This window comes from Peromyscus maniculatus, chromosome 1, assembly GCF_049852395.1.
Source record: "Peromyscus maniculatus bairdii isolate BWxNUB_F1_BW_parent chromosome 1, HU_Pman_BW_mat_3.1, whole genome shotgun sequence".
In the NCBI taxonomy this organism is placed as follows: Eukaryota; Metazoa; Chordata; class Mammalia; order Rodentia; family Cricetidae; genus Peromyscus; species Peromyscus maniculatus.
Genome location: NC_134852.1, coordinates 157,425,167 through 157,450,009, shown reverse-complemented (window position 1 = coordinate 157,450,009; position 24,843 = coordinate 157,425,167). Strand labels below are relative to the sequence as shown.

The window sequence follows — 24,843 nt, the reverse complement described above, 5'->3', positions numbered from 1 at the left end:
CTTGCTCTGTCCAATCCCAGCTTCTAGAGTGGAAGAATTTCCTCCAAAGGAAAGCAGCCAACACCCCGTCCCACCCTTTTCCTTGGGTAACTCGTTGCCAGGCAAGAATCTCTCATACCAGTGTCTTCTCTTGGCAGCCCAAGGAACAATCTGTCAGATTCTCGGTGGTTGTGAGCCTAAGTCCATCTCACGAAGCCCGTTCTGCAGCCTCTAGGACTTCCAGCTGGGGACACTCAGAGCTGCTCGTCAGCCATACAAAACTTGTCAGTTTTGTGAAGTCAAAGGAGGGGGAGGAAGGGTCTGGTGGAGAGTGGGAAGCTCCCAGATTCCTCCTGGAATAGACTGGGGAGAGATTTGGGGACAGATTGCCAGATACAATACAGAGCCCCCAGCTCCCAGCTTTGAATTTCAAAATAATTTTCTTATTTATCCCAAATCTTATTGCATGACATACATAATACGGGGTAAAAAGATCGTTTACCTAAAAATTCAGATTTAATTAGCCACCCCATATTTCCCTCTGTTAGATGTGGGAAGCAGAGTCTGGTCCCGGGCACCGCCCTCAGAACAGAAGGCGAAGCCGTCTGGGGTCTAGAGCCAGCTTGGGAATCCTGCACTGCGCAGCCGCCGCTTTCCAGGGACCGGCCCTGGAAGACGCCGAGGGCGGTCAAAGCGCTTTGAAAAGGGCCGAGGGCCGCGTCTGGTCGAGACCGTGGGAAAGTCTCCCCAGGAGGAGTCACCGCCCGGCCTCTTCCCGGCTCGCCTCCAACCTTGGCAGCTCTGCCACCACCTGTCCTCCCACCCATCCGCCCACGGGTGCGGGCGGCCCCGGGCGGCTCCCGCAGTGCGCAGGCGCGCGGGCTGGGGGCGTGGCGGCCGCGCTGTCGGGCGGGAAGGGACCGGGCTGGCGGCGGTCGGTGGCGGAGCGCTAGCCCCGCTTGACGCCAGAGCTGAGGAAGAGGTTGTGGCCAGTTAGCTCTCCCTCCAGAATGGAGAGGACGGCTTTGGCTGTCTGCGAGGTGATGCTGGGAAGGGAGAGAAGGATACTTTTCTGAGGACAGGGCGTTGCGAGGAGACCCCAACGTTGGGGCGGAGGGATCTGGCATTGCCTGAGGTGGAGGAGAAAATGCCGTGAAAATTGTGGCTAGAAAAATTGAAGTCCCTCCTTCTTTGGGATTGTGGGGAGGGCGTGAGGCCCGAGGTATGGAGGTGCTGGACTGTCCGTCACCCTCGTGGGGCCTTTGCGAAGAGCCAGTGTATTCCGGGCTTGCCTTGGCGCGAGCTAACACCACCGCCGAAAGCTGAGAAGGCGAAGGCTCGCCAAGCCTGAGACGATTCTGAGAGGGAAGTCGGCGGCCGACTCGATTCCCAGCGTTTTCTGTGTAGAGAGGGGGCTTGGGAGGGCGGGAAGGAAATGTGCAGCCATGAAAGGGTGGACAAGGGAGTCAGATGGTAGGCAAGGAGGCACCAGTCCGTGTAAAATGGGAACACGAGGACAAGGTGTGATGTGACTTCCGGGGCAGCCACCGTGAGGTGCAGAGTCCTGGGCTGAATGACGAAAGGTTGAATCCAAGGGCTCATCCTAGATTCCTCTTACCTGTGGACTGAGAACTGTTTCGTTCTGGAAGATGGCACTGAATGAACACCTGGTGCCCGCTAGCAACGTGTGTTCACTTCATGGCTGAACTTTGCAACCATTACCTAATGGGGCACTTAGCCCAGATCTAAAGACACTGCACAGGTGACAATAGACAGAGTCACAGGCTCTGAGATAACTTAGAATATTCGTGGTCCTCCTGTCTTCTTTGTCATCGTCAAAGGAAGTTGGGGGATTAGATTTTACTGATGACAGAACCTGGGATGGAACCCAGGGCTCTGACTCACCAGCCAGCATTCTTTTCCCAACTGCTATCATTATACATAAAGACGCTGGAAAAATCTGAACAGAGGGCGCACAGGAAATCAGAAGATAATGTGAAGGAAGCTGTTACATTGTAGAAGTGCCTGGAAACTGTCTTCACGAACTCTGGTACAAATCAGGATCTTAGTTCCCTAATTTATTTACTCCAACTCCCTGTCTTAAAAAAAAGAAAAAAGGGGTGGCGAGTGCTTGTTGCCCTTGCAGCGGCCTGGATTTCGATTGGGAGCACCCTTGTGGTAATGCTGCTGCCTTCTGGCCTCTGTGGGCAGCGAGCATGTGGTACACTTACGTGTATACAGACAAAACACTCATGCACATAAAAATAAATCTTTTCAGCCTGGTGTGGTGGTGCACACCTTTAATCCCAGTCTTTAGGAGGCAGAGGCAGGTGGATCTGTGAGTTCAAGCCATCCTTGTCTGCAAAGCAAACAGAAGTTGTGAGGTGCCTTGTGGGTGCTGGGAACCGAACCCTGGTCTTTTGTAAGAACAGCAAGTGATCTTAACCTTAGAACTATTTCTCCAGCCCTTCTCCGGTATTTTTTGTTTGTTTGCTTGCTTGTTTGTTTTTGTTTTGTGTTTTGAGACAGGGTTTCTCTTTGTAGCCCTGGCTGTCCTGGAACTCATTCTGGACCAGGCTGGCCTCAAACTCATAGAGATCCACCTGCCTCTGCCTCCAAAGTGCTGGTGTCAAAGGTGTGCACCACCACCTCCCTCCCGGCTCTCTCCAGCATGGCTAAGTAGTTCTCTCATTCTGGCAGTCAAAAATGTTCATTAGAATGGCAAAGATGATTCATAATTAGATGCCACTCTTCTTCATAGTTGGCTTCTGTTTGGGGAGAAAATAAAAACAAAAACTGTTGTTTAATTTTTCTTTAGTTCATTTCCAGATGAACTTACCCACAAGCTAACCTTAATTTCTGTCTTGGTGTGCATTATGTTGAATTAGACCGTCTACTCATGTCACTTCCCAGCTATTTTTTTTGTGTGTTTAGATACAATGCTGTGCTCTGAACAAATGTAAATCTGACATTTCATAAGCAGGAATACAGTATTTTATATTAGAGTTTTAACTGTGTCATACAAATTCGTTAGGACCATGATTTTAAAGATGGTGTTTTATTTGAATTGTGTTCTTTCTTTTCAGATTTTGAGATACTTACTAATTCGCTGGAAGTCTGAAACAGGACTGTCAAAGGATGCATTGCTAGAAGGGCAGCTAACAATTTCCATAGAAGCACTGAGCTCTAGGCACTTGCCGAATTCTCTTCATTGTGCAATAACTAGTAAGTAGAGGAAGACAGTCACCGGCTCTCGGTTGCTTTGTCCTGATGCATGCCGTAGTTTATGTAAAGTTTCCAATTTGTCACAGTCTTTTCTAGTGTAGCTATAAAGCCAAAGTGATTTGTAGCAAGTATTTGGTAGTGGACTTGTAAATGTTCGATATAGGGAAGATAAAAAGAATTATTCTTATTATGAGACTCGATAGCCGGCTTAAATTAAAATTGCTCAAAATTTGCTTTTGCTCTTTCAGTTACTCTTTCACAAAATTATAGAGCTTTACAGTTTTCCGTGTATGGACTTTGGCAATTGCAAAGGAGGCAAAAATAAAGGGAAGGGGAAAGAAAAGAAATGATGAATGGTGTGAGCTCTTATCACGAAACCCAGTTCTATAGGCGTGTTGAACATAATGGACTTCCTCAGCGTGTCTGGCACAGATAGTTCTACTTCGTTATCTCTGATCTTCATGCAGTTTATAGGCTGTCAAGAAAAATAGTGCGTCATTACAGAAACATATTATGGAGTGTGAGACTTTCTAGTTATCTGACTCCCTGAAATAATTATTAACATCCAGTATATATTCTAGATTTTTCTGTGTATGTGTGCAGTTACTGATTTTTTTTTTTCCAAGACAGGATTTCTCTGTGTAACAGTCCTGGCTGTCCTGGAACTCTCTTTGTAGACCAGGCTGCCCTTGAATTCTCAGAGATCCGCCTGCCTCTGCCTCCTAAGTGCTGGGATCAAAGGCAAGCGCCACCCCCCCACCCCACCCTCGGCTACTAAATTTTTTTAATGAATTTAGTATATTATAGTCTCATGTGCTTTTTAGTAAAAGTGGGCAGTGTTTTGTGTTAACATATAGAGATCTACCTCATTAATTTTTGGAAATGCTCTTTGTTTTAGGTTTTATAGGTTATAGAGGCACACAATTTTAGTAGTGAGATAGTTCAGGCCAGGCATGGTGAGTCACAACACTTGCAAGGCTGAGGCAGGAGGGTTGCTGTGAATTTGAGTTCAGCCTGGCATATATATAATGAGTTCCAGGTCAGCTTAGGCTGAGAGTGCAGATATCCAGAACTTATGTAGATGTGGTGTGGTGAACTGCTTATAATTTGAGCCTTGGAAGGCAGAGAGACTAGGGATGCCAGGAGCAAACTGGTTAGTGAGACTAGCCATGTATGGTGAGCTCAGGGTTCTAAAGACAGCACCTCATAGAATATGGAAGAGCAATTGAAGATTCCCATCAGTCTTGGTCCTTCAAATGCCTGCACACACACATACTCAAATACCACATACACATGAAAAGAAGGAGAAAAATAAGGTAAAGAAATAATTAAGGAAGAAACACAATATCAACTTCTCGCCTTCACAGGAATGCGCGCACACAATTTCTTGCACATACACCCAGATGGTACACACACACACACACACACACACACACACACACACACACACACACACACACCAAGAGAGCTATGAGATAGCCCAGCCCTCTGACTTTTTCCCTCCTAAAGACTAATACTTTTAACTATATTTATTGTTTTAATATTACCTGTTTCTAAACATATTTGTATTGTAATATCTTTTTCATTAGAAAAGGTTTATTTTTAATTGTATGTGTGTTTCTGTGTGTAGGTATGTGCATGTGAATGCCAGTGCCCAAGGAGGCTAGAGGTGTGAATCCCTCTGAGCTGGAATTATAGAAGTTGTGAGCTGTCCAATTGGGAACTGACCTCTGGTTCTCTGTAAGAGAACTAAGCTCTGTTAGTTGCTGAGCCATTTCTCTAGGCCCTTAAAATTTTTTAAAGGCATTGTTATTACTGACTTTCAACGGAATCTCATGTGGCCCAGGTTGGCCTATGACTCAACATGTAGCTAAGGGTGACCCTAAGCTTGGGCTTCTCCTTCCTCTACTTCCAGAGTGCTAGAATTACAGGTGTATGCTGGCACACCTGGGTTATGTGCTGCTGGGGACCCACAACACGAGGCAGGCACTCTACGGAGCTACAGCTCCAATCTCTTGTTTTGATTTTCTGAGAAAGGGTCTCACTCGGTAGCCCAGGCTGGCCTTGAACTCATAGCAGTCCTCTTGTCTTCGCCTTCTGAGTGGTAGGATTGCAGGTATAAGCCTCCATGATGGCCTCCAACCTGCTCTAGTTTTGATACCTTCTGTTTCTGGTGTATAGAGCTATTTATTTTGGGGGTTTCTCTAGGTGGCTCTTGCTTTACTTCCTCTTGTGTTGGATTTTGTTTTCTGAATTCCAGCCTCTCTATTTCTTGGCTTACTCACTGTTTTGATGGCTCTTAGGCTGTAGTGGCTTCCTGACAAAGAGTGTTGGGTAGGTAAATTTCTCGAGACCTTGTATTTCTAAAAATGTCTTCACTCCATACCTGATTGATAGTTGTCAGAGAATAGGATTCTAAGTCAGAATTAATATCTCTTCAGAATTTTGATGATGTTGCAGTGTTTGTTTAGTAACTCTACTGTAGCTATTAAAAATTCTGGTCTTTACGATTATTCTGTATATGGCTTATTTTTCTTTTTCTCCCTGTAAGCTTATGTAATACTTTATTTTTGCATTATTAGATATAATAGATAAAATTTTGAAATTTCAGTTATTTAGCACATGAGATGTTTGTTTTTCCTTTATTTTACCACCAGGTGATGTATATGTACAGGAATGTATTTGTTTTAAGGTAGAATCCAAGATATTTCAGTCTTGTGGCTTCATGCTCCCCTAGGCCATCTATATTTATCCATTCAGCTAAGGATGGAGAATGAGAACAAGGCTTATAATATTTTTAAGACTAGGCTTGGAAATTACATGAATTACTTCTGTTCCCATTCTTTTGGCCTGGACTTAGTCTTATTGTCATAATTGTTCTGCACTTGCAAAGGAACCTATAAAATGTAGTCTAATTGTGCTTAGGAAGAGAAGAGTAAGCAGCAATTGCTGATCTTCATGCTTCTGAAAATTCACAGTCCTGTGGCTTGCTGGGGTCAGTTTTCTTTCAATGTGCCTGATGCTCAGCCTTTATTTTTATTTTATGTGCATTAGTGTTTTGTCTGCTTGTATGTCTAGTGAGGGTGTTGGGTCCCCTGGAACTGGAGTTACAGACAGTTGTGAGCTGCCATGTGGGTGCTGGGAATTTGAACCCAGGTCCTCTTAGAGAGCAGTCAGTGCACTTAACCACTTAACCATCTCTCCAGCCCCTGGGTGTAGGAAATTTTGTTTGTGGTTCTTCTACAGCAGTTTCTATTATTTAGATAGTGGCTTTTAAAGTTTTCTCCCTTATTTTCATGGTAAATTCCTCATTTTTGTTTTTTGTTTTTTTATTGAAGGAGGGAAGAGGTCTTAAAGATTTATTTATTTATTATGTATACAGTGTTCTGTTTGTATGTATGTCTGCACACCAGAAGAGGGCACCAGATCTCATTACATATTAATGGCTGTGAGCCACCATGTGATTGCTGGGACTTGAACTCAGGACCTCTGGAAGAGCAGTCAGTGCTCTTAACCTCTGAGCCATCTCTCCAGAGAGGAAGAGGTCTTAAATACAGGCTTACAGCACAATAGGAGAACCCCGGAGGGCAGAAGTTTGCTACCAATGTTTTACAATCTTGCATCTCCCTTAAGCATTCAGGAGGGTGGAACCCAGCAGAAACTTCATTTTTGTTCAATATCAACATCATTATGTCTTTGCTCTTAGAGTGGTCAAATCTTGCACCTTAAAGGGTAAAGGCCTAACAGCTAGCATGTCTGACGCAAGGGAAAGAGGAGTGTTAGTTGTCTCATTGCTCTGTGTTTAGATTCACTACACCCATTTTTTAAAAGACAGTTTTGGTTTTTGTCACAGAGGCTCATACTTCAGCATATTCAGAGACCAGCTTCTCCTGCATCAGGGTTAGGGAGGGCCAGCCTCTAGGATGCTGAAAAGAGGAGGTAAAGTTCTAATTAAATTCAGTTTAAAAAGAGGACAAAAAACCTTAGCTCTTTGAAATCTAGTTATCTAGGTACAAATAATTCTTAACCCAATTGACTGGCAAAATATCTTCTATTTCAGAGTAAAATTGGTTCAAAAGGGCCAATGTTTTAATTGTGTCTTACACTCAAATGTTAGTTACTGGCATCATGTACGCTGATCAATAGTTGCAGTTTAGAGTTTTTCATAATCCTGTTCTTTCAAGAATAACAGCATCTAAACGGAACAGTCCTGGTATTGGTTATAGGTGCTAAATATAGGTGAAAAGAATTGCCATTGGTTATCATCAACCCCCACGTGTTCATTGTACCTTAGAGTACTTCTTCTGCCCTCTGTTTATAGTGAACTCATTAATAAGGTCCTTGTAATATTCCAGCCTAGAAGCAGCATTTTCAGAGTTCCATTGATATATATATATATATATATATATATATATATATATATATATATATATATTTTTTTTTTTTTTTTCCCGAGACAGGGTTTCTCTGTGTAGCTTTGCGCCTTTCCTGGAACTCGCTTTGGAGACCAGGCTGGCCTTGAACTCATAGAGATCTGTCTGCCTTTGCCTCCCCAGTGCTGGGATTAAAGGTGTGCGCCCATTGATATTTTAAAGTCAAATCTACTTACTTGTAGATTTTTACTTTTTTTTTTTTGTATTTTTTTTCTTACAGTTGCTTCTACAGGAAGTATTCATGGTGGCTTGGTCTTCAAGAAGTTTCTACAAGGTAAACAATTACCTAATTTCCAAGAGACTAAATCTCTTTCTGTCAATGAGTTTGGTGTTTTCTGAAATATATTTATTCTGAAAGATAGAATTCCTTGGTTTAGTAAATAAAAATATAGGCTACCCACTTAAATTCGACTTTCAGATAAATATTAGGATTTTTTTAAAGATACACTTTATTTTTCAATTATGTGTATGTTTCTGTAAGTGTACCTCATGTGTGTGGGTGCCTGCAGGGTTCAGAGAGGAAGTCAGATCTCCTGATGCTAGTGGTGGTGAGGTGCCCAACAGGGGTGCCAAGAACGGAACTCAGGTCCTCTGGCAGAACAGTGCATGTTCTTAACCCCTGAGCCATCTCTTCAGCCCAGGCACTCATTTTCAGTGTAAGTATGTCTCATGTAAAACTTTATCCTACTCTTTATCTGACCATTCCACTGGAACAATAAAACTGAATAGTTGCAGAAATGGACATGATATCCAGGTAATTGTAGCTTTTCTGACTACTCTCTGGACAACTTAGGCAGAAGTTTCCCAGACATAAAAGAGGATTTGTTCCTGTATAATTCAAATAAGAAATGTACCATAAAACGTTTTTCCTGGTAGTAATATAGTAATATTATTCTTTATATGTAGAAAATATATGTCAACATTGGTATGGTTTAGGAACAAAATTTATTTATTTATTTTGTGTTTGTTTGTTTTCCAAGATAGGGTTTCTCTGTGTAGCTCTGGCTTTCCTGGAACTCGATCACAACTGTCTATTACTTCTGTTCTAGGGACCCAACTCCCTCTTCTATCCTCTGTGAGCACTAGGCATGCTTATGATGCACATAACACTCATTAAAATTAAACAAAACACTCATTAAAATTAATTTTTTTAAATTTAAAAATTAAGAATTTTACTTTTAATACTCTATGTGCATGCTACAGGTTCTTATACCTAGACACATACATCTTATTCTGCTAGTTATATTTTCATAATTTGAACAGGGGGTTAGAGTGACATTAATCATCAATGTTTTTTTTTTTTTTTTTTTTTTTTGGTTTTTTGAGACAGGGTTTCTCTGTGTAGCTTTGCGCCTTTCCTGGAACTCACTTGGTAGCCCAGGCTGGCCTCGAACTCACAGAGATCCGCCTGGCTCTGCCTCCTGAGTGCTGGGATTAAAGGCATGCGCCACCACCGCCCGGCAATCAATGTTTATTTAAATTACAAATTAAATTAAAATGAGTTTTTATTTAAAGTTTTCATAGGAACTGATCTGAAACTTTATGAAGAAAATATCCAGATCTTTTTGCGGTTTCTAGTAGTTATTTACTAGTTTGTTATCAAGCATCTAATTTTTGCCTTTCTTCTTCTCCTTCATACCAACATTATTGAGATTTGAGTTTCTTAGTACCTGTAGTGAATAGGCTTTGGGACAACTGACCACACCCACGGAGGCAGACCATGTTTGGGGAAGCAGCAGATCCCACTTTTCCGAGAGAGCAGCGTGCCTACCTATCACTCAAGGTTGCATAGTAGCTAAACTTGGGTATAAACTGCTCTTAGAACTGGAGTGTTTTCCCTGGAAAGGAAACCTTCTGTTTACACAACCCAAGTTCTAATTTTTAAAGAGACAATGAGGATAAAACCATTCTTGTTATGTTAATGTGTTATAACTTTTTTTTTTTTTTTTTTTTTTTGTTTTTTGAGACAGGGTTTCTCTGTGCAGTTTTGCGCCATTCCTGGAACTCGCTTTGGAGACCAGGCTGGCCTCGAACTCACAGAGATCCGCCTGGCTCTGCCTCCCGAGTGCTGGGATTAAAGGCGTGCACCACCACCGCCAGGCTGTGTTATAACATTTTTATGGAGACACAGTCTCAGGTAGAAGTTGGCCTTAAAGGACTTTTTTTTTCTTTTAGCTCCTGAACAGATATTCTGTGAAAATTTGAATAGAATGTTCTTCCCTTAGTGATAATCACAGTGATTATTCTAGTGAAAATTTATTACATTTTAGGCCTGTGCTCATACAGAAGAGTTTTGTCTGTTTGTTTTTGGTTTCTTGAGGTAGTCTCTCTATTATGTAGCCTTGACTGTCCTGGGAACTCGCTTTGTAGACCAAGCTGTCATCCAACTCACAGAGATCCACCTGCCTCTGCTTCCTGAATTCTGGGATTAAAGGCATGTGCCATTATGCCCAGCCCATATACTTATATTTTTTCATTGTTGTTTTTGAGAAACCATGCCCAGTTTATGAGGTGCTAGGATGGGACCCATGGCCTCTTTCATGCTAAGCAAGTCACTACCAACTGAGCTGTATTCCCAGCTCAATTCATACTTATATTTTAATCTCTCTGCCCTACTGCCTCCTAAGCAATCCTGGAAGAAAGGAGGCATCAACTTACTGTCTTGAAGAGTTGCTCTGATTCCAAAACTTTTGGGGAGATCTGAATCCAAGTTCAAGAGTCATGGGTTATGACTGGACATGGTGGTAAATGCCTATGATCACAGCACTTGAGAAGTGGAGACAGGAGAATCAGAAGTTTAAAGACATCCTTGTTTACCTAGTGAATTTGACACTAACCTGGGCTACACGAAACCCTGTCTCAAAAAACCCAATCTCCTCTCCTCCTAAAAAAGAATCATGGATCAGTTGCCGCAAAATCATTTCTCTTACTTATTGTTAGCTGCTCTTCCTTTTGGGATTGTTTCCATGGGATGATACAAAGAGTGGAAAGGTCATTTCTAATGCCACTGCTCCAGTTGATATGTGTGAAAATGCTTTGAAAGAAGTAGAGATTCCATGCAGACAGAGGGACTATGTTATGAGCAGTGGCAAAGTAATAATAGGATTTTCTGTTACATCAACTCATGCTTAATGTGCTTGTGCAAGGAGTGGACAGATTATAGGTAAGGCTGCTTCATCTAATATTTGTGAAAGTGCTTTGAAAAATGAAAACCCCATAACAACAAAGGAGTCAGTTTATTGCCATTGTAACTAGTAGGGAGGAGGCATCAAGTATCATTTATTGAACAATCACATTTTTTAAACTAATACAAAATTTAGATAGTGTCATAGTGGCTTATATTTAACTATCAATTTTTAAAGCTCAAACAATTTTGATAAAGAGTGAGTGGCTCTTTGTACAAATATGAAATATTATAGATCAAGTACACTACAAAAATTGAATCATTTGTTCATTGTCAGTCATATTTGGTAGCCAACTCCAGCTTAATTCTTCAGTTGTTAGGGCTTATAATACTAACCTCCACTCCATAATGCTATTTATTCATACTAATTAGTAGCAAAAATTGCTCAGTGAAGCTCACAAAGGAAATTGGCCAAGACTAAGACTCAAATCCCTTAGCTCCTTGGCTTATGCATCATTAATTATGCCTTTATTACTATTATTATTTATTTAACGTTCCTGTAACACTGTTAGCAAACTGCTTTAAATTGGTCCACTGTCTTTACACTGTTTAATTAGCTTCATCAGGGAGTTTCTGGCAGCTGATTCATTAATCATTTGGGTCCAAATGCTAAAGGGTTGTATATCTTTCAGAATTGGTGGTATACTTCTGAATTCAGTGTGACCACACTGTCCTCTGCATCCCTTCCTTGATTTCTGTCAGTGCTTGAATAAGGTTCCTCTCTTCTCTAAGGAAGCTGAACTGCTGGAACAGCCCAGCTTCTGTGTCTTCACCCCCTCGCCTTCTTCTCTCCAGGCATTCCAGATCACTTTCTACAGCTAGGCTCGTACTTCACACTGAGGTCATAAACAGTGGACCAAGGCAACTCCCAAGTGTCGTACCTCTGTAGGCTTGTTTTCTTTTATCCTTCTCCAGTTTCTGACGATTCATGCTTTTATTCTGTAAACTTGCCATGAAGTGATAGAAAGGAGAGACAGCCCCAAAAATAAAATATTGTGTGACAGGATTCTGGAGCTTCGTTCACAGAGCTCTTGTGGTAACCCAGAAGATAGTCCTCGAAGTTCCATCACAAGTATGCCTTTCTTCCTCTAGTTATGTTCATTTCAGACAGCTTTCCTGCTTTTTTTCTTTTTTTCTTTTTTTTTTTTTTCGAGACAGGGTTTCTCTGTGTAGCTTTGCGCCTTTCCTGGAACTCACTTGGTAGCCCAGGCTGGCCTTGAACTCACAGAGATCCGCCTGGCTCTGCCTCCCGAGTGCTGGGATTAAAGGCGTGCGCCGCCGCCGCCGCCGCCGCCGCCGCCGCCGCCGCCGCCGCCGCCGCCGCCGCCGCCGCCGCCGCCGCCGCCGCCGCCGCCACCACCACCACCACCGCCCGGCCTCCTGCTTTTTTTTCTTAAGAGAGAGAGAGAGAGAGAGAGAGAGAGGAGGGGAGGGTGTAGGACAGGGAAGAGATGCACATGCCATGGCATACATGTGGAAGTTAGAAGATAACTTACAGGAGTTCTTTCCTTCCAGCATGTAGGCCCCAGGAATTAATCTCAGGGCTTCAGACTTAACAGCAGACACCTACCCATTGAGCTGACTCACCAGTTTTTTCCTCTTTTAAACTTTATTGTTTTTATACTGAAAACACTTTTTTTTCTTTTTCCATCACTGTCATGTCTGCTAACCACCAATGGAATAGCTTGTCAAATAAACTATTTGGGAGTTACTCTGAAATGTGTGTAACATATGTTCCTAAATTGCTATTTGATGTAGTCATTCCTTTTTATTTATTTGGTTTTTCGAGATTCTTTTTGTTGTTGTTGTTTTTTATTTGGTTTTTTGTTTGTTTGTTTTTTTGTTTTGTTTTGTGTTTTCAAGACAGGGTTTCTCAGTGTAACAGCCCTGGCTGTCCTGGAACTCAATTTGTGCACCAGGCTTGCCTCAAACTCACAAAGATCCACCTGCTTCTACCTCCTGAGTGCTGGATTAAAGGCATGGGCCACCACTGCCCTGCTTTAAGATTCCATTTTAATAATGTCAACATTCTTATAATTCTCCAGGATTAGAAATCTTGCCTTCTTAAAAGAGGCATGAATTTCTCAGTTTTTTCTTCATTATTTAACAAACTCATTTTTTGTTAATTATGCCTTTGTAATATATAACTTTATTAAGTTAATTTAAAAGTGCTTTTAGGGGTTGGGGACTTAGCTCAGTGGTAGAGCACTTGCCTAGCAAGCACAAGGCACTGGGTTCGGTCTTCAGCTCAGGGAAAAAAAAATGTAAAAAGTGCTTTTAGGCCGGGTGGTGGTGGTGCATGCCTTTAATCCCAGCAGTCAGGAGGCAGAGGCAGGCGGATCTCTGAGTTCGAGGCCAGCCTGGTCTACAAAGTGAGTTCCAGGACAGCCAGGGATACACAGAGAAACCCTATCTTGAAAAACAAACAAACAAAAAGTACTTTTAGGGCTAGAGAGATGGCTCAGTGGTTAAGAGCACTGGCTGCTCTTTCAGAGGATCCGGGTTCATGGCAGCTCACAACTGTCTATAACCCCCATTACAGGGGATCCGACATCCTCACACAGACATATATGCAGGCAAAACACTAATGCACATAAAGTAAAAATAAATAAATTTTAAAAATATTTTAAGTGCTTTTAGGTTCTTCCCTGAATGATTTCCCATTTGCTTATTAAAAACAAAACAAACTGAGCATGGTGGCACACTCCTTTAATCCCAGCATTCAGGAGGCAGAGGCAGGCAGATCTCTGTGAGTTTGAAGCCAGCCTAGTCTACAGAGTGAGTTCCAGGACAGCCAGGGCTGTTACACAGATAAACTCTGTCTCAACAAACAACAACAACAAAACCCACAAAGATTTAATGCCACCTATCAATTAGAATAATCCTCTTGACTTTCAGGAGCAATGGCCACTGTACTGGCTAGTTTTATGTTACCTTGCTACAAGCTAGAGTCATCAGAGAGACAGGTGTTTCTATTGAGAAAATGCCTCCATAAGATCAGGCTGTAGGCAAGCCTGTAGGGCATTTTCTTAATTACTGACTGATGTGGGAGAGCCAAGCCCATTGTGGGTAGGGTCACCCCTGGGTTGGTGGTACTGGGTTCTATAAGAAAGCAGACCGGGCGGTGGTGGCGCACACCTTTAATCCCAACACTCGGGAGGCAGAGCCAGGTGGATCTCTGTGAGTTCGAGGCCAGCCTGGACTACCAAGTGAGTTCCAGGAAAGGCGCAAAGCTACACAGAGAAACCCTGTCTCAAAAAACCAAAAACCAAAAAAAAAAAAAAAAAAAGCAGACTGAGCATGCCAGAAGGAGCAGCAAGCCAGTAAGCAGCAACCCTCCTCCTCCCAGGCAAACAATTTGGTTAAGCTGCCTTGACTTTCTTCAATAAATGGTGACTCGAGTTATCTAAGCCAAATAAACCCTTTCCTGCTCAAGTTGCTTTTGTCATGGTGTTTCATCATAGCAATAGGAACCCTAAGACAGTCACTAAGATAGATAATTAGATGTTTAGAGTTTTTTATAACTACATTTAAATGTGTAAATTCTGTTCAACATTTATGCTTATTCATTTGTGTGTAATTCTATTTATCATTTACTTTATATATACATTATCTGCTGAATTGCTTCCATAATGTATGTCTATTTAATAAAATATGATATTTTTCACTTTGTCGAAATTGCTTGGCTCTAGAAAGAAACTGCTTCCTATCATGTCTTTACTTGGGTAGAAAAAAAGGAGTGGTGAACTGAATAAGAGAAGAAAACCACATTCATAGGCCTGTACTTACTGTCTGTCTCTTCATATTATATTTGCTTCTCTATTTACCTCTTTGTAAGGGCTTGTTTGAGGTTCTAGCAGGAAAGAGCAGCTATTCAAATAACGTTGGCGGAAGAACAGTCCTGCTATATTAGGGACACCCATGCAGTGGGTGATGGACAGCTGCCTAGCCAGCCAGACCAGCCAAATGAATCCTGCTGGTTAACAGGGTGACAGATAGCAAAGACGTTCTTACCTATATTTTGAAAATACCTTCTCCTGTTCCCATGTTTATAATTAGCTTCATTTAAATTATTTATTGCAGTTCTGGGGATAGATGGCAAGACCTTGAACACACCAGGTTAAGAGCAACACTCCTGGGCTACATCACCAGTCCTCCATTTTTTATTGACATAATTTAACTCTATCCAGTTTGCCTGGGCATTTTAAAAATAGTTACTTCTTTCTAAGTCAGAAAAGTTTATCTTTTAAATTTTTTTCAAGAAAACAAATAAGAATACTAGCCTTTGTAAGTAAAGACTGCTTTGCTGCACCATCAGTGAAACCTTTTCTTCTATTTTTGGGATGCTCAGGGTTAAATCCAGGGCCTCTCATGAATGCTAACGAAGAGCTCTTCTAATGAGCTACTACAGTCCCAGATTTCTTTCTCCCCATTAAATGTTTCATTTTGCCCTCTTCATTAGCTTATTTGGAAAGTCAACGAGAAATGATTGGAAGAGCTAAGCATGTTCAACATTGAGAGATCATCTCATAATGGCCAACCTTTGAATTTTTAAATCTGGAATTCTTATATCCAGAGAATAAAATTCTATTACAATTTAACACTTTAGAGGGTCAACAACTCTAAGGCTGAGAAATTACCTAACACCTGCCCCCAGGCTCTGTCTTACAGCCTTAATCTCTCTTTGTAACAGAAGCTCATAACTTAGAGTCTTTGATAGAATTTTAAATTTTTGCAGTTTTGTGGATGTCTTCATTTTTCTCATGGAAAGATGCATAATTCAATTCAATCAGATTTTAACCAGGTCTGTTATGGAAATGATTAACTTTCTCCTGTTCCTTTTTTGTTGTTGTTGAGGATCTCACTGTGAAGCCTTGCCTGACATGGAACATACTATGTACTATGTAGACCAGGCTGGCCTCAAATTTACAGAACTCTGCGTTCTTTTCTGCCTCCCTAGTGCTGGGGTTAAAGGCATGAGCCACCATGCCCAGCTCTCCTATTCTTTAAACAAGACATGACATCATTCATTTTTTAAGAGGTAGGTCAGACGTGTTATCTGTTTCAGAGATGAGGAAATCCAGACTTACATCAGCTTGTTATCCTAAGTTTAAAGAGAAGAATTTTGTGGTTTCATAAATCACTAGTTATCCATTAAACCAGATGAGACCAAGTTTTTGATACCTTCTAAAGAGTTTCTGGCTGCCAAATTTGCCTTACACTAGAGAAGATTTTATAAAGGTTGACTGAAGACCAAAGAAACTAAAATAAGTGAGGTTTCTGTCCTTTTTTTTTTTTTTTTTTTTTTTTTTTTTTTGGGTTTATCTCTTGAGACAAGGTTTCTCTGAATAGCTTTGGCTGCCCTGGAACTTGCTCTGTAGACCAGGCTGGCCTTGAACTCAGAGATCTGGCTGCCTCTGCCATGCTTGGATTAAAGGTGTGCACCACCACTTCCTGGCAATATTTCTTTTTTTTTTAATCTAAATTTTTATGTGTATGGATATTTTGCCTGCATACATGTCTGTGTACCATGTGTGTGCTTAGTACCCAGGGAGGCTAGAAAAGGGTATTAGATTCATTGAGAGTTACAGACAGTTATGAGCCTCCATATGGTTGCTGAGAATTGAACTCAGGGCCTCTGGAAGAGCAGCCGGTGCTCTTAATTGCTGAGCTATCTCTCCGCACCCTCCTTAATATTTCTTACTATGTTTTAATTTATTTTTACAAGTATGTTTGTGCACCTCATGCCTAGTGCATGTGTGGATTGCAGAGGATAGCTTGCAGGAGTCTGTTTTCTCTTTTGAACCAGGTAGGGCTTAAGATTGAACACAGGTCCTCAGGCTTGGCTCCCAGTTGCTAGCAAAGTATAATGGAACTTTCATCTAAATTACAAATGCTGCTATTACATGACACACCTTTTTAAAAAGCAATTTCAAGAACCATAAAAATATATATGGAGTTTGATAAACTTAACTCTACTTTAGTTAGTCCCAAAACTTTCAATGGAATAAAAAGCTGTATGCATTAAGATATTAATTCCAGAGTCGTTAATGTTAATTAGCATGTATTGAGAACCATATGCTCAGAATAACCACTGTGCCGCATGCATTATGTGTTATGTATTTCACCTATTCCCAAAACGACTTTATGAGGTACGTGTCTTTAAAAGATCAAACAACTTGCTCAAGGACACAGTATGAAGTGTTCTACTGTTCATGCTAACAGAAGTGGTGGGGCAAGTATGAACAGAGCTAAATGCCTGTTAATAGAACATGGCCAATTTATGTACTATCTTCTTTCTTAGTGCTAGGGATTAAATACTGAGCATGATGTTCTATTATTGAACTAGGCCATGCGATACATCTGGATAAACAGTTTAGCCATTAAAAATAATGACTAGATGACTATGCCATAACATGAAAAATGCATATAACATTAAATAAAAAAGCAATAGGATATATTGTAAATGTTATTGTTGTTCAAATCTGGATGGTCTTTTAATAAAAAACCCATAGCCAGATATCAGGGTGAAAGCTGAAAGATCAGAGAAGCAGAGCAGCCAGCCACTAACTAGTTCTTACTTTTATGAAATCCTCAGTCTAAAGAGAGTATGTTCCTGTTTCCTCACACCTTATATACCTTTCTCTGCCCAGACATCACTTCCTGGGATTAAAGGTGTGTGTGTGTGTGTGTGTGTGTGTGTGTGTGTGTGTGTGTGTGTGTGTGTGTGTGTGTTTCCCAGTACTAGGATTAAAGGTGTGTGCCACCACTGCCTGGCTCTGTTTCCAGTGTGGCCTTGAACTCACAGAGATCCAGATGGATCTCTGCCTCCTGAGTGATAGAATTAAGGGTGTGTGCTACCACTGCCTGATTTCTATGTCTAATCTGGTGGCTGACTCTGTTCTCTGATCCTCAGACAAGTTTATTAGGGTGGACAGTATATCACCACATGTTATAAATACAACTGTATCAAAATACATATGGGGATTCTAAAAAATATAGTAAAGGCTCACACCTTTAATCCCAGCACTTGGGAGGCAGGGGCAGGTGGATCTCAGTGAGTTTGAGGCCAGCCTGGTCTACAAAGTGAGTTCCAGGACTGTTACAAAGGAGTTTCAGGACTGTTACACAGAGAAACCCTGTCTCAGAAAAAGAAATACAGTAAGATGCTAACATTTATTATTGTGTACATTTTTAAATTATTTTTGTTAATGTCTGTATATGTTTGTAAGTATGAGCACATGCATATCACAGCCCACATCCTGGACACCTTCCAGGAGTTGACTTTATCTTTTTCACCATAGATCCTGGAGATTGAATGCAGGTCTGAATTCGAGACTGTGGCGATTAAGTTTACCCAATGGGCAATTTTGCTAGTCCCAAGAAGCTTTATTGTTGTTTTCCCCTTTTCTCTATTTTCACCGTTTCCTTCAGTTTTGTGCTGAGACAGAGTCTTGCTATGTAGTCTAGGCAAGCCCTGAACACACAATCCTACCTCAGCCTCCTGACTGGGATTGCAGGTGTGAGCCACCATACCTAGCATCCTTTTCTTAATTTTCTAAAATGAGCAATATTACTTTTTTAATAAAAGGATTTAAAGCTGGGTCTGGTGGTGCATACCTTTAATCCCAACACTTGGAAGGCAGAGGCTGGTGGATCTCTATGAGTTCAAGGCCAACCTGGCCTACTTAGGAAGTCTCAGGCTAGCTAGGGCTACATAGTGAATGAAACCTGTGATGGTAGCAAAAATTGTAATCCATTTGCTATTTTGTTTTCCTTCAAGAGACTCAACAAACTCATGGTTCGCTGGGCCTGACTCCTGTACTTTAGCATACCATAATAATGCTTGCAAAGAATGCACCAGTAAATAAAGTGGCGGCAGTACTACTGCATTTCTAGAAAGAGGCTAATTAAGACAACACAGGTACACTCTTTAGGGGACTGTGGTTTGATGTCATTATTTATACTGGCTATTATTCTATGTTATAAAACAACCCTAGACATACTTTAGAGAAGGAAAATCAGCAAGATAACCTATCTTTCAGAAATGTTGCATCAAATCTTCATTCACTACTTTAAAATTCAGAGGGATCAGTGATCATGACTGTATGTTCACAGAGCTCACCCACCCAAGAAGCTCATCAACCATGATGTAGTCACTCACTGAGGTCTTGGACAAAAAAAAAAAAAAAAGGACCTGAACTACTTACTACCACACAAAAGGAATATGGAGTGAGAATGGGATGGGTACAAATTCAATTATCTTTTTAAGCTTACATCTGCCTCTATCCAACCTCAACAGTCAGATTAACCAAATGTGACTTTTATGATACAATTGAGCAGAGAGGCAAGGTTATTGCATGCAGATGAGTAAGGAGGCAGGGTTATTTTATATACAGGTGAACAAGGAGGCAGGTTTAACTAAGCTCAGGAATAGTCTTCAGGGGAGCAGTCTTCAAGCTGAAAGTATGGTGGGGGAGAGCTATGGTGGACATTTTCTACACCCACTATCAATATTTGCACTTAGACTAGAAAGGAAGGCTTGCCATTTCTTTATCTTTACCTCACCCTGGGGAAAAGCTTTGACATTTTCCCATGGGTCTGAGGATGTGTCATGTCAACAACACACATTCACTCAGGGCCTCCTCTGCCTCCTGTAGCACTTTACACTTAAATAATTTTTTGTGTTTTTAAACACTGAGCACTCACTCTTACTGGTAGATTGTGAAGGCCAGAGGTCAAAGTCTGGTGTCTTCTTCAGTCCCTCCACTGAACTTGGAGCTCACCAACAATTGGCTGCATGAGCTGGCTAGCAGGTCCAGGGATCCCCTGTCTCAGCCTCCCGAGCCATCTCAACAGCCTGCCTGCCTGTAGCCCTGACAGTGCTCACCTGAATGTGAATTCCTTTGCTTTTATCCTGGTTAGGGTTTGCTGAGATTTTCACATTTTAAGTTTTAGGAAATTTTGTCTATGCTCTTAAAGTATTTTTCCTGTTTGGTTCTAATTTTCTTCTCCTTCTGAGACTTCTATTATATATATTTTAGATATTTTCCTACAGATCCTTAAGACTATTTTTTTTCTTCAAAAATTTTAGACCTCTGTTCTCTATGTGAGATAATATTGCTTTAGGGAAAGGGAAATGGTGTCTTACTGTGTTGCTCAGGCTGGCCTCCAACTCTTGGATTCAAATACTCTTCCTACCTCAACCTTCTGGGTAGCTGGGTTTACAGATGCATTACACTGTGCCCTGTTTGGGATATTTTTTTTTTACTGGTCCTTAATGATTTCAGTGATTCATTTTTCTTGTCTACATTGCTGATAAATCTACCCAGTGAATTGTGTAGTAGTATCCAACTTTTCAGTTACAGAATTTCCATGTGATTTTTCTTTGTTTTTTTTCCCTGTGAATGATACTTAGTTATCACTAAATTTTTATTACATTTATTTATTTATTTATTTGCATATGCATCCATGTGTATGTTTGGTGTGAGAGCAAGTGTATGGGTATGTGTGTACTATAGTGTGCATGGAGACCAGAGGACAACTTGAAGGAGTCAGGTCTCTTCCTACTGTGTGAGTTCTGGGGATCTAAGACAAGTTGTCAGGCTTAGCAGTCAGCACCTTTATCTACTGAGCCATCTTGTCAGCTTTCACATTATAATCAAAGCTCTGGGGAATTCTTAAAGACACACACACACCAAAACTAAACAAGTTTTAGCCTTGTGTTCTATGTTGCTCTTCTGTCCTTTGTCTCAGTGAACCTTTATGAGCTGGCAGTCTTCAGTCACACCAGGAATCCACAAGTAGCTCAAACCAGCAGCTGCCGCTCATTTGAGAGAGACAATTAGGAAGCTGTTTTTAGCTCCATTTTAGAATTTTTTCTCAGGTTTTAGGTGGAAACTCTTGCCCCACGTTGGGCGCAGTTGTAGCTAGAGTTTTCCTGCCTTGCCCACAGTCAAGACAAATCTTTGTCACCCGCCAGTCCCACAGCCGCTCAGACCCAAACAAGTAAACACAGAGACTTATATTGCTTACAAATTGTATGGCTGTGGCAGGCTTTTTGCTAACTGTTGTTACATCTTATATCGTGGCTTACCGACATCTTTACATGCTGCTTGTCCTGGCGGTGGCTAGCAGTGTCTCCTGCCTTCCTGTTCTTTCTTTTCTCCTCTCTGTTAGTCCCGCCTATACTTCCTGCCTAGCCACTGGCCAATCAGTATTTTATTTATTGACCAATCAGAGCAACACATTTGCCATACAGAACATCCCACAGCACCTTCCTGCCCCTAGTTTCACTTGGGAAGGCAACACCTTGAGTATTGACTCATGCACAGTAGTCAGGATGCAGCTTCGTGGCACTTTTTGTTTATTTTTCATACAACTTTTTAAGCTGACTTAGGCAGAATTCTCTGAGCAGAAAGACTACATGCTTCCCACTGAATGTTCCCTCTGATTCATGCACTAGTTTGACTTAGGTTTTCTGGGAAGATTTCTGCTGAGGAACTGTCACAAAAATTATGATAGCTTTCTGACCACTCCCAGCTGCGATATCCTTGACTGCTGTGATGTTGAGCTCCTTCAGTGGGACCTTGAGGTCCAAATCTGTCTGTGGTTTGATTGTCATCTGGGGAATACCCATCTCAAACTTGTCTATTTTCTCACTTGGTAGGGCTCATGGTCTTGGCACTTGGAACCGAACATGACCTCATGAGTGCTGGCTTAGGAAAAGGCCCATTTGATTTTCTATAATGTTCATTTCTCTGCTGACATTCCCTATCAGTTTATTCCTCACTTTGAGCATTTGAACATGTTTATGCTTCTTTATGCTGATGTAATGTGACGAAGGAACCAAAAGAAAAAGTGGGAAATCATGACTTGGTATCTTTTTGGTGGAAGTTTCTCCACTGCCAGAATAAACCAGGATCACCATGCAGTGGTGGTGCATATCTTTAATCCCAGCACTCTGGAGCAGGGTAGCTGGATCTCTGGGTTTGAGGCCAGCCTGGTCTACAGAGCGAGTTCCAGTTCCAAGGCTGCACAGAGAAACCCTGTCTGGAAAAAACAAAAAGAATGGTGCCAGAAACTGCCATCCTTTGCTCTTGTTCCTGAGTCCATGCATTAGTTTCAGCTAATATTTCACTGGAACTATCTTCTTATAAATGAACACATTCATAATGTAAGCTTTAAAGTCACCCCTCAATTTCGCATCTGCTGTGCATGACTATCTTCTGAGCCAAGAACTGCCATCTTGGAGAGTTCACCTGTGCCCCCTGCAAAAGGATTATCTATCACAGATGGGCTTGTTGACTGTTTGCACCTCCTCGTAGAGGGGCCAAGAGGGTCACTAGCCCCTCACCTGAGTACTCAGCTGCTCCCTCCCACTCACTATACACAACTTGGCTTTAATTGCAGGAGGCCATAGGGAGGGGCTAGAGTACTTAGGCTAGGGAAGACTGGAGTGGAGGAACCTCCATTTATGTGGCTATAGGGAAGCCTTCATTCCTGCTGGATAAAGGCTTTCCAGGAACACCCACACGCCTGTAACTCCTCATCTGTGCTCTGTAAAGAAACCCATGGTTCCCCAGAATGAAGTTTGGTAGAATCATGCTTCTGTTTGTTGTTGGGACCTTAGGAGAAAGGGTAAATGCTATGTATGTTTGTACCCCCTGGGAAGGAATTTTAGTAACACTTGGGGCATAGCTGGCAGGATAAGACAAAACTGAGGATGGGTTTGGAAAGAACAGTGGTGTTGTCTCTGATATGGAGAATGAGATAAATACCTGAAGTGAATTGTGTGTGTGTGTGTGTGTGTGTGTGTGTGTGTGTGTGTGTGTGTACTGGGAGTTGAAGAAATTAATTTTTTTATTTTTTGGTGTTTTGAAACAGGGTTTCTCTGTGTAGCCATGGCTATCCTGGAACTCACTCTGTAGACCAGGCTGGCCTAGAATTCAGAGATTCAACTGCCATCACCTACAAGTGCAGGGATTAAAGGCATGCGCCAACCTGCAGAGAAAATTTCAACATGGTTTGTCCCTATAAAGCTTGTGGCAGGGGCATGGACAGTGCAGAGATTAGTGAGACGTGTAACCAGGATAAGGCCACCAAAGAAAGGATTTGGGGTGAGAGGAATCCCAGGATGGCAGTCTTCTTACAGGTGGGATAGGTTGGAGTGCTTGCTTGATATTTGGGTCCTCCATGGGATCGTGGAGATGGTTTGAGAACTGCCAAAGGTCTAGAGCAAGCATTGGATGCCCTGGGCGTAGCACATCAGGAGCAGAGGCAGCTTGGCCACTGATAGAGGTACTAGACCTATCTGAGGCTGAGGGGGCAGCGTGGAGGAAGATTGCAGAGATAAGGAGGGACTGCAGCAAGAAAGGGATTGAGTGGTAGCTGCAATGGTGGCCTTAGATTTGTTGGGTAAATTGGTTCAAAGAAATGAACATGTTGGTCTGCATTTTTTTTTTAAGGCTAGAAGGCCCAGATTAGACTAGTAACACAAAGCCCCTCCTGGGACCCTAGAACCTAGACCATGCCATGGCAAGGAGTCAGATAGTGATGAGGAAGTGAGTGAGTTAGAAGTGACCACAGACTCCCCTTGGGTCTGACCTTTCACACAGAATTAATACAGAAAAAGAGGAGGTCTGTGATTCAGCATGCTAATGGATTCTTAACAATGGGCTGGTGCAGGCTGTGATAATCAGAGGATATTCAGCCCCAGAGCTGTTGAAGCTGGAGAAGACTTTCAGACAAGCAGTGGAGGAGCTCCTCACCTGACGTGAGGCTGTAGGACCTGGGGGCAGATCAGATCAGTTCAAGTTCTGCAGAGCAGAAAAGCTGAGCAACATAATTACCCATCCCTCCTTGTGACAAAGGTTTCACAATCTAAGGCAATATGAGGGGAATCAGTCCCTGGCAATGGCTCATCCCTGCTTATCTCCAGCTGAGGTCCCTATGAATATTAGGGACTGGAAAACAATAGATAGAGGGCAGACCCCACTAAGGAAACTGGGGATGAGGGAATGATGCTCAGTTCTAAGGCTCAGCTGGACTGTGTTTATGGAATTAAGAAGGAAACTGATTCAGCAAGGATCATGTGACTGGTGTCCAGCATTGGTAGCAATGCTGCGCCCTTGGTAGGTATAAAGCAGGAGAGGCTTTGGCTGATCTGTACCATTTTTTACAATTATTTATTTTTCTTAGATAGGGTCCCACTCTATAGTCCCGGATGACTGGTATTCACCAAGTATGCCAGAATGGCCTCAAACTTAAGAAATCCTCTGACCTCACCCTCTTAAGTGCTAGGATTACATCAGTGGTTCTCAACCTTATTAATGCTGTGACCCTTCAATATAGTTCCTCATGTTGTGATGACCCTAAGCCATAAAATTATTTGTGTTGCTACTTCATAATTATAATTTTGCTACTGTTATGACTCCTAATGTAAATATCTGATATGCAACCTGAAGTTGTTGTGACCCACAGATTGATAACCACTGAATTACAGGCATATGCCACCACATCTGGCTTGTACAATTTTATAGCAGGCAATGTATAGTCGTAGTCTATATCCTATTACCTTCCTCTGATACTAATTTTATTTATTTTTTATATTATTTATTATTTTATTGATGTTGATTTTTATTTTATCAGACCAGTCACCTTCACCTTGTTAAGTCTTGCTTTTATACATTTTAAGTGGTAGGTTCAAGGAAAACCAAGACATTTTTCAAATTCCTCTGACTTAATGTCATTCAGTCTCCAAATTTTGTACCTTCATTGCTGGAGAGGTTCCAATAAATGGTCTTGGTAGGTGTTTACACTGTCACACAATTAAAAATTTCCATCAACTTTAATCATTAGAGGGCTGTAGGAAGAGGTAGTTTGATAGTGATAATGTCTCATTTTCTCCCTTTGTAGTACCTGCCAAAATGTCAATTCTTTTTAAAATGGTTGTGCTGGTTGGTTTAGTGGTACCTGACATCAGGGCTTGTTAATAGTAAACATTGTTTTTGCACTTATTTT

At 41.7% G+C, this 24,843-nt stretch overlaps 1 protein-coding gene across 2 annotated transcripts in view; it reads left to right on the top strand.

Annotated features, from left to right (window-relative positions):
• Window positions 1–863: 863 nt before the first annotated feature.
• Top6bl (TOP6B like initiator of meiotic double strand breaks) overlaps window positions 864–24,843 on the top strand; it is an 80,252-nt gene continuing 56,272 nt past the window's right edge. The window contains exons 1-3 of one of the 2 annotated variants that reach the window (XM_076563984.1): window positions 864–1,019; window positions 3,066–3,204; window positions 7,858–7,911. In XM_076563984.1, the coding sequence (XP_076420099.1) occupies window positions 990–1,019; window positions 3,066–3,204; window positions 7,858–7,911 (223 nt within the window). In that variant the 5' untranslated portion in view covers window positions 864–989. Of the gene's footprint in view, window positions 2,030–3,065; window positions 3,205–7,857; window positions 7,912–24,843 lie in introns of both variants that reach the window. The other variant, XM_076563990.1, reaches the window with a different exon arrangement.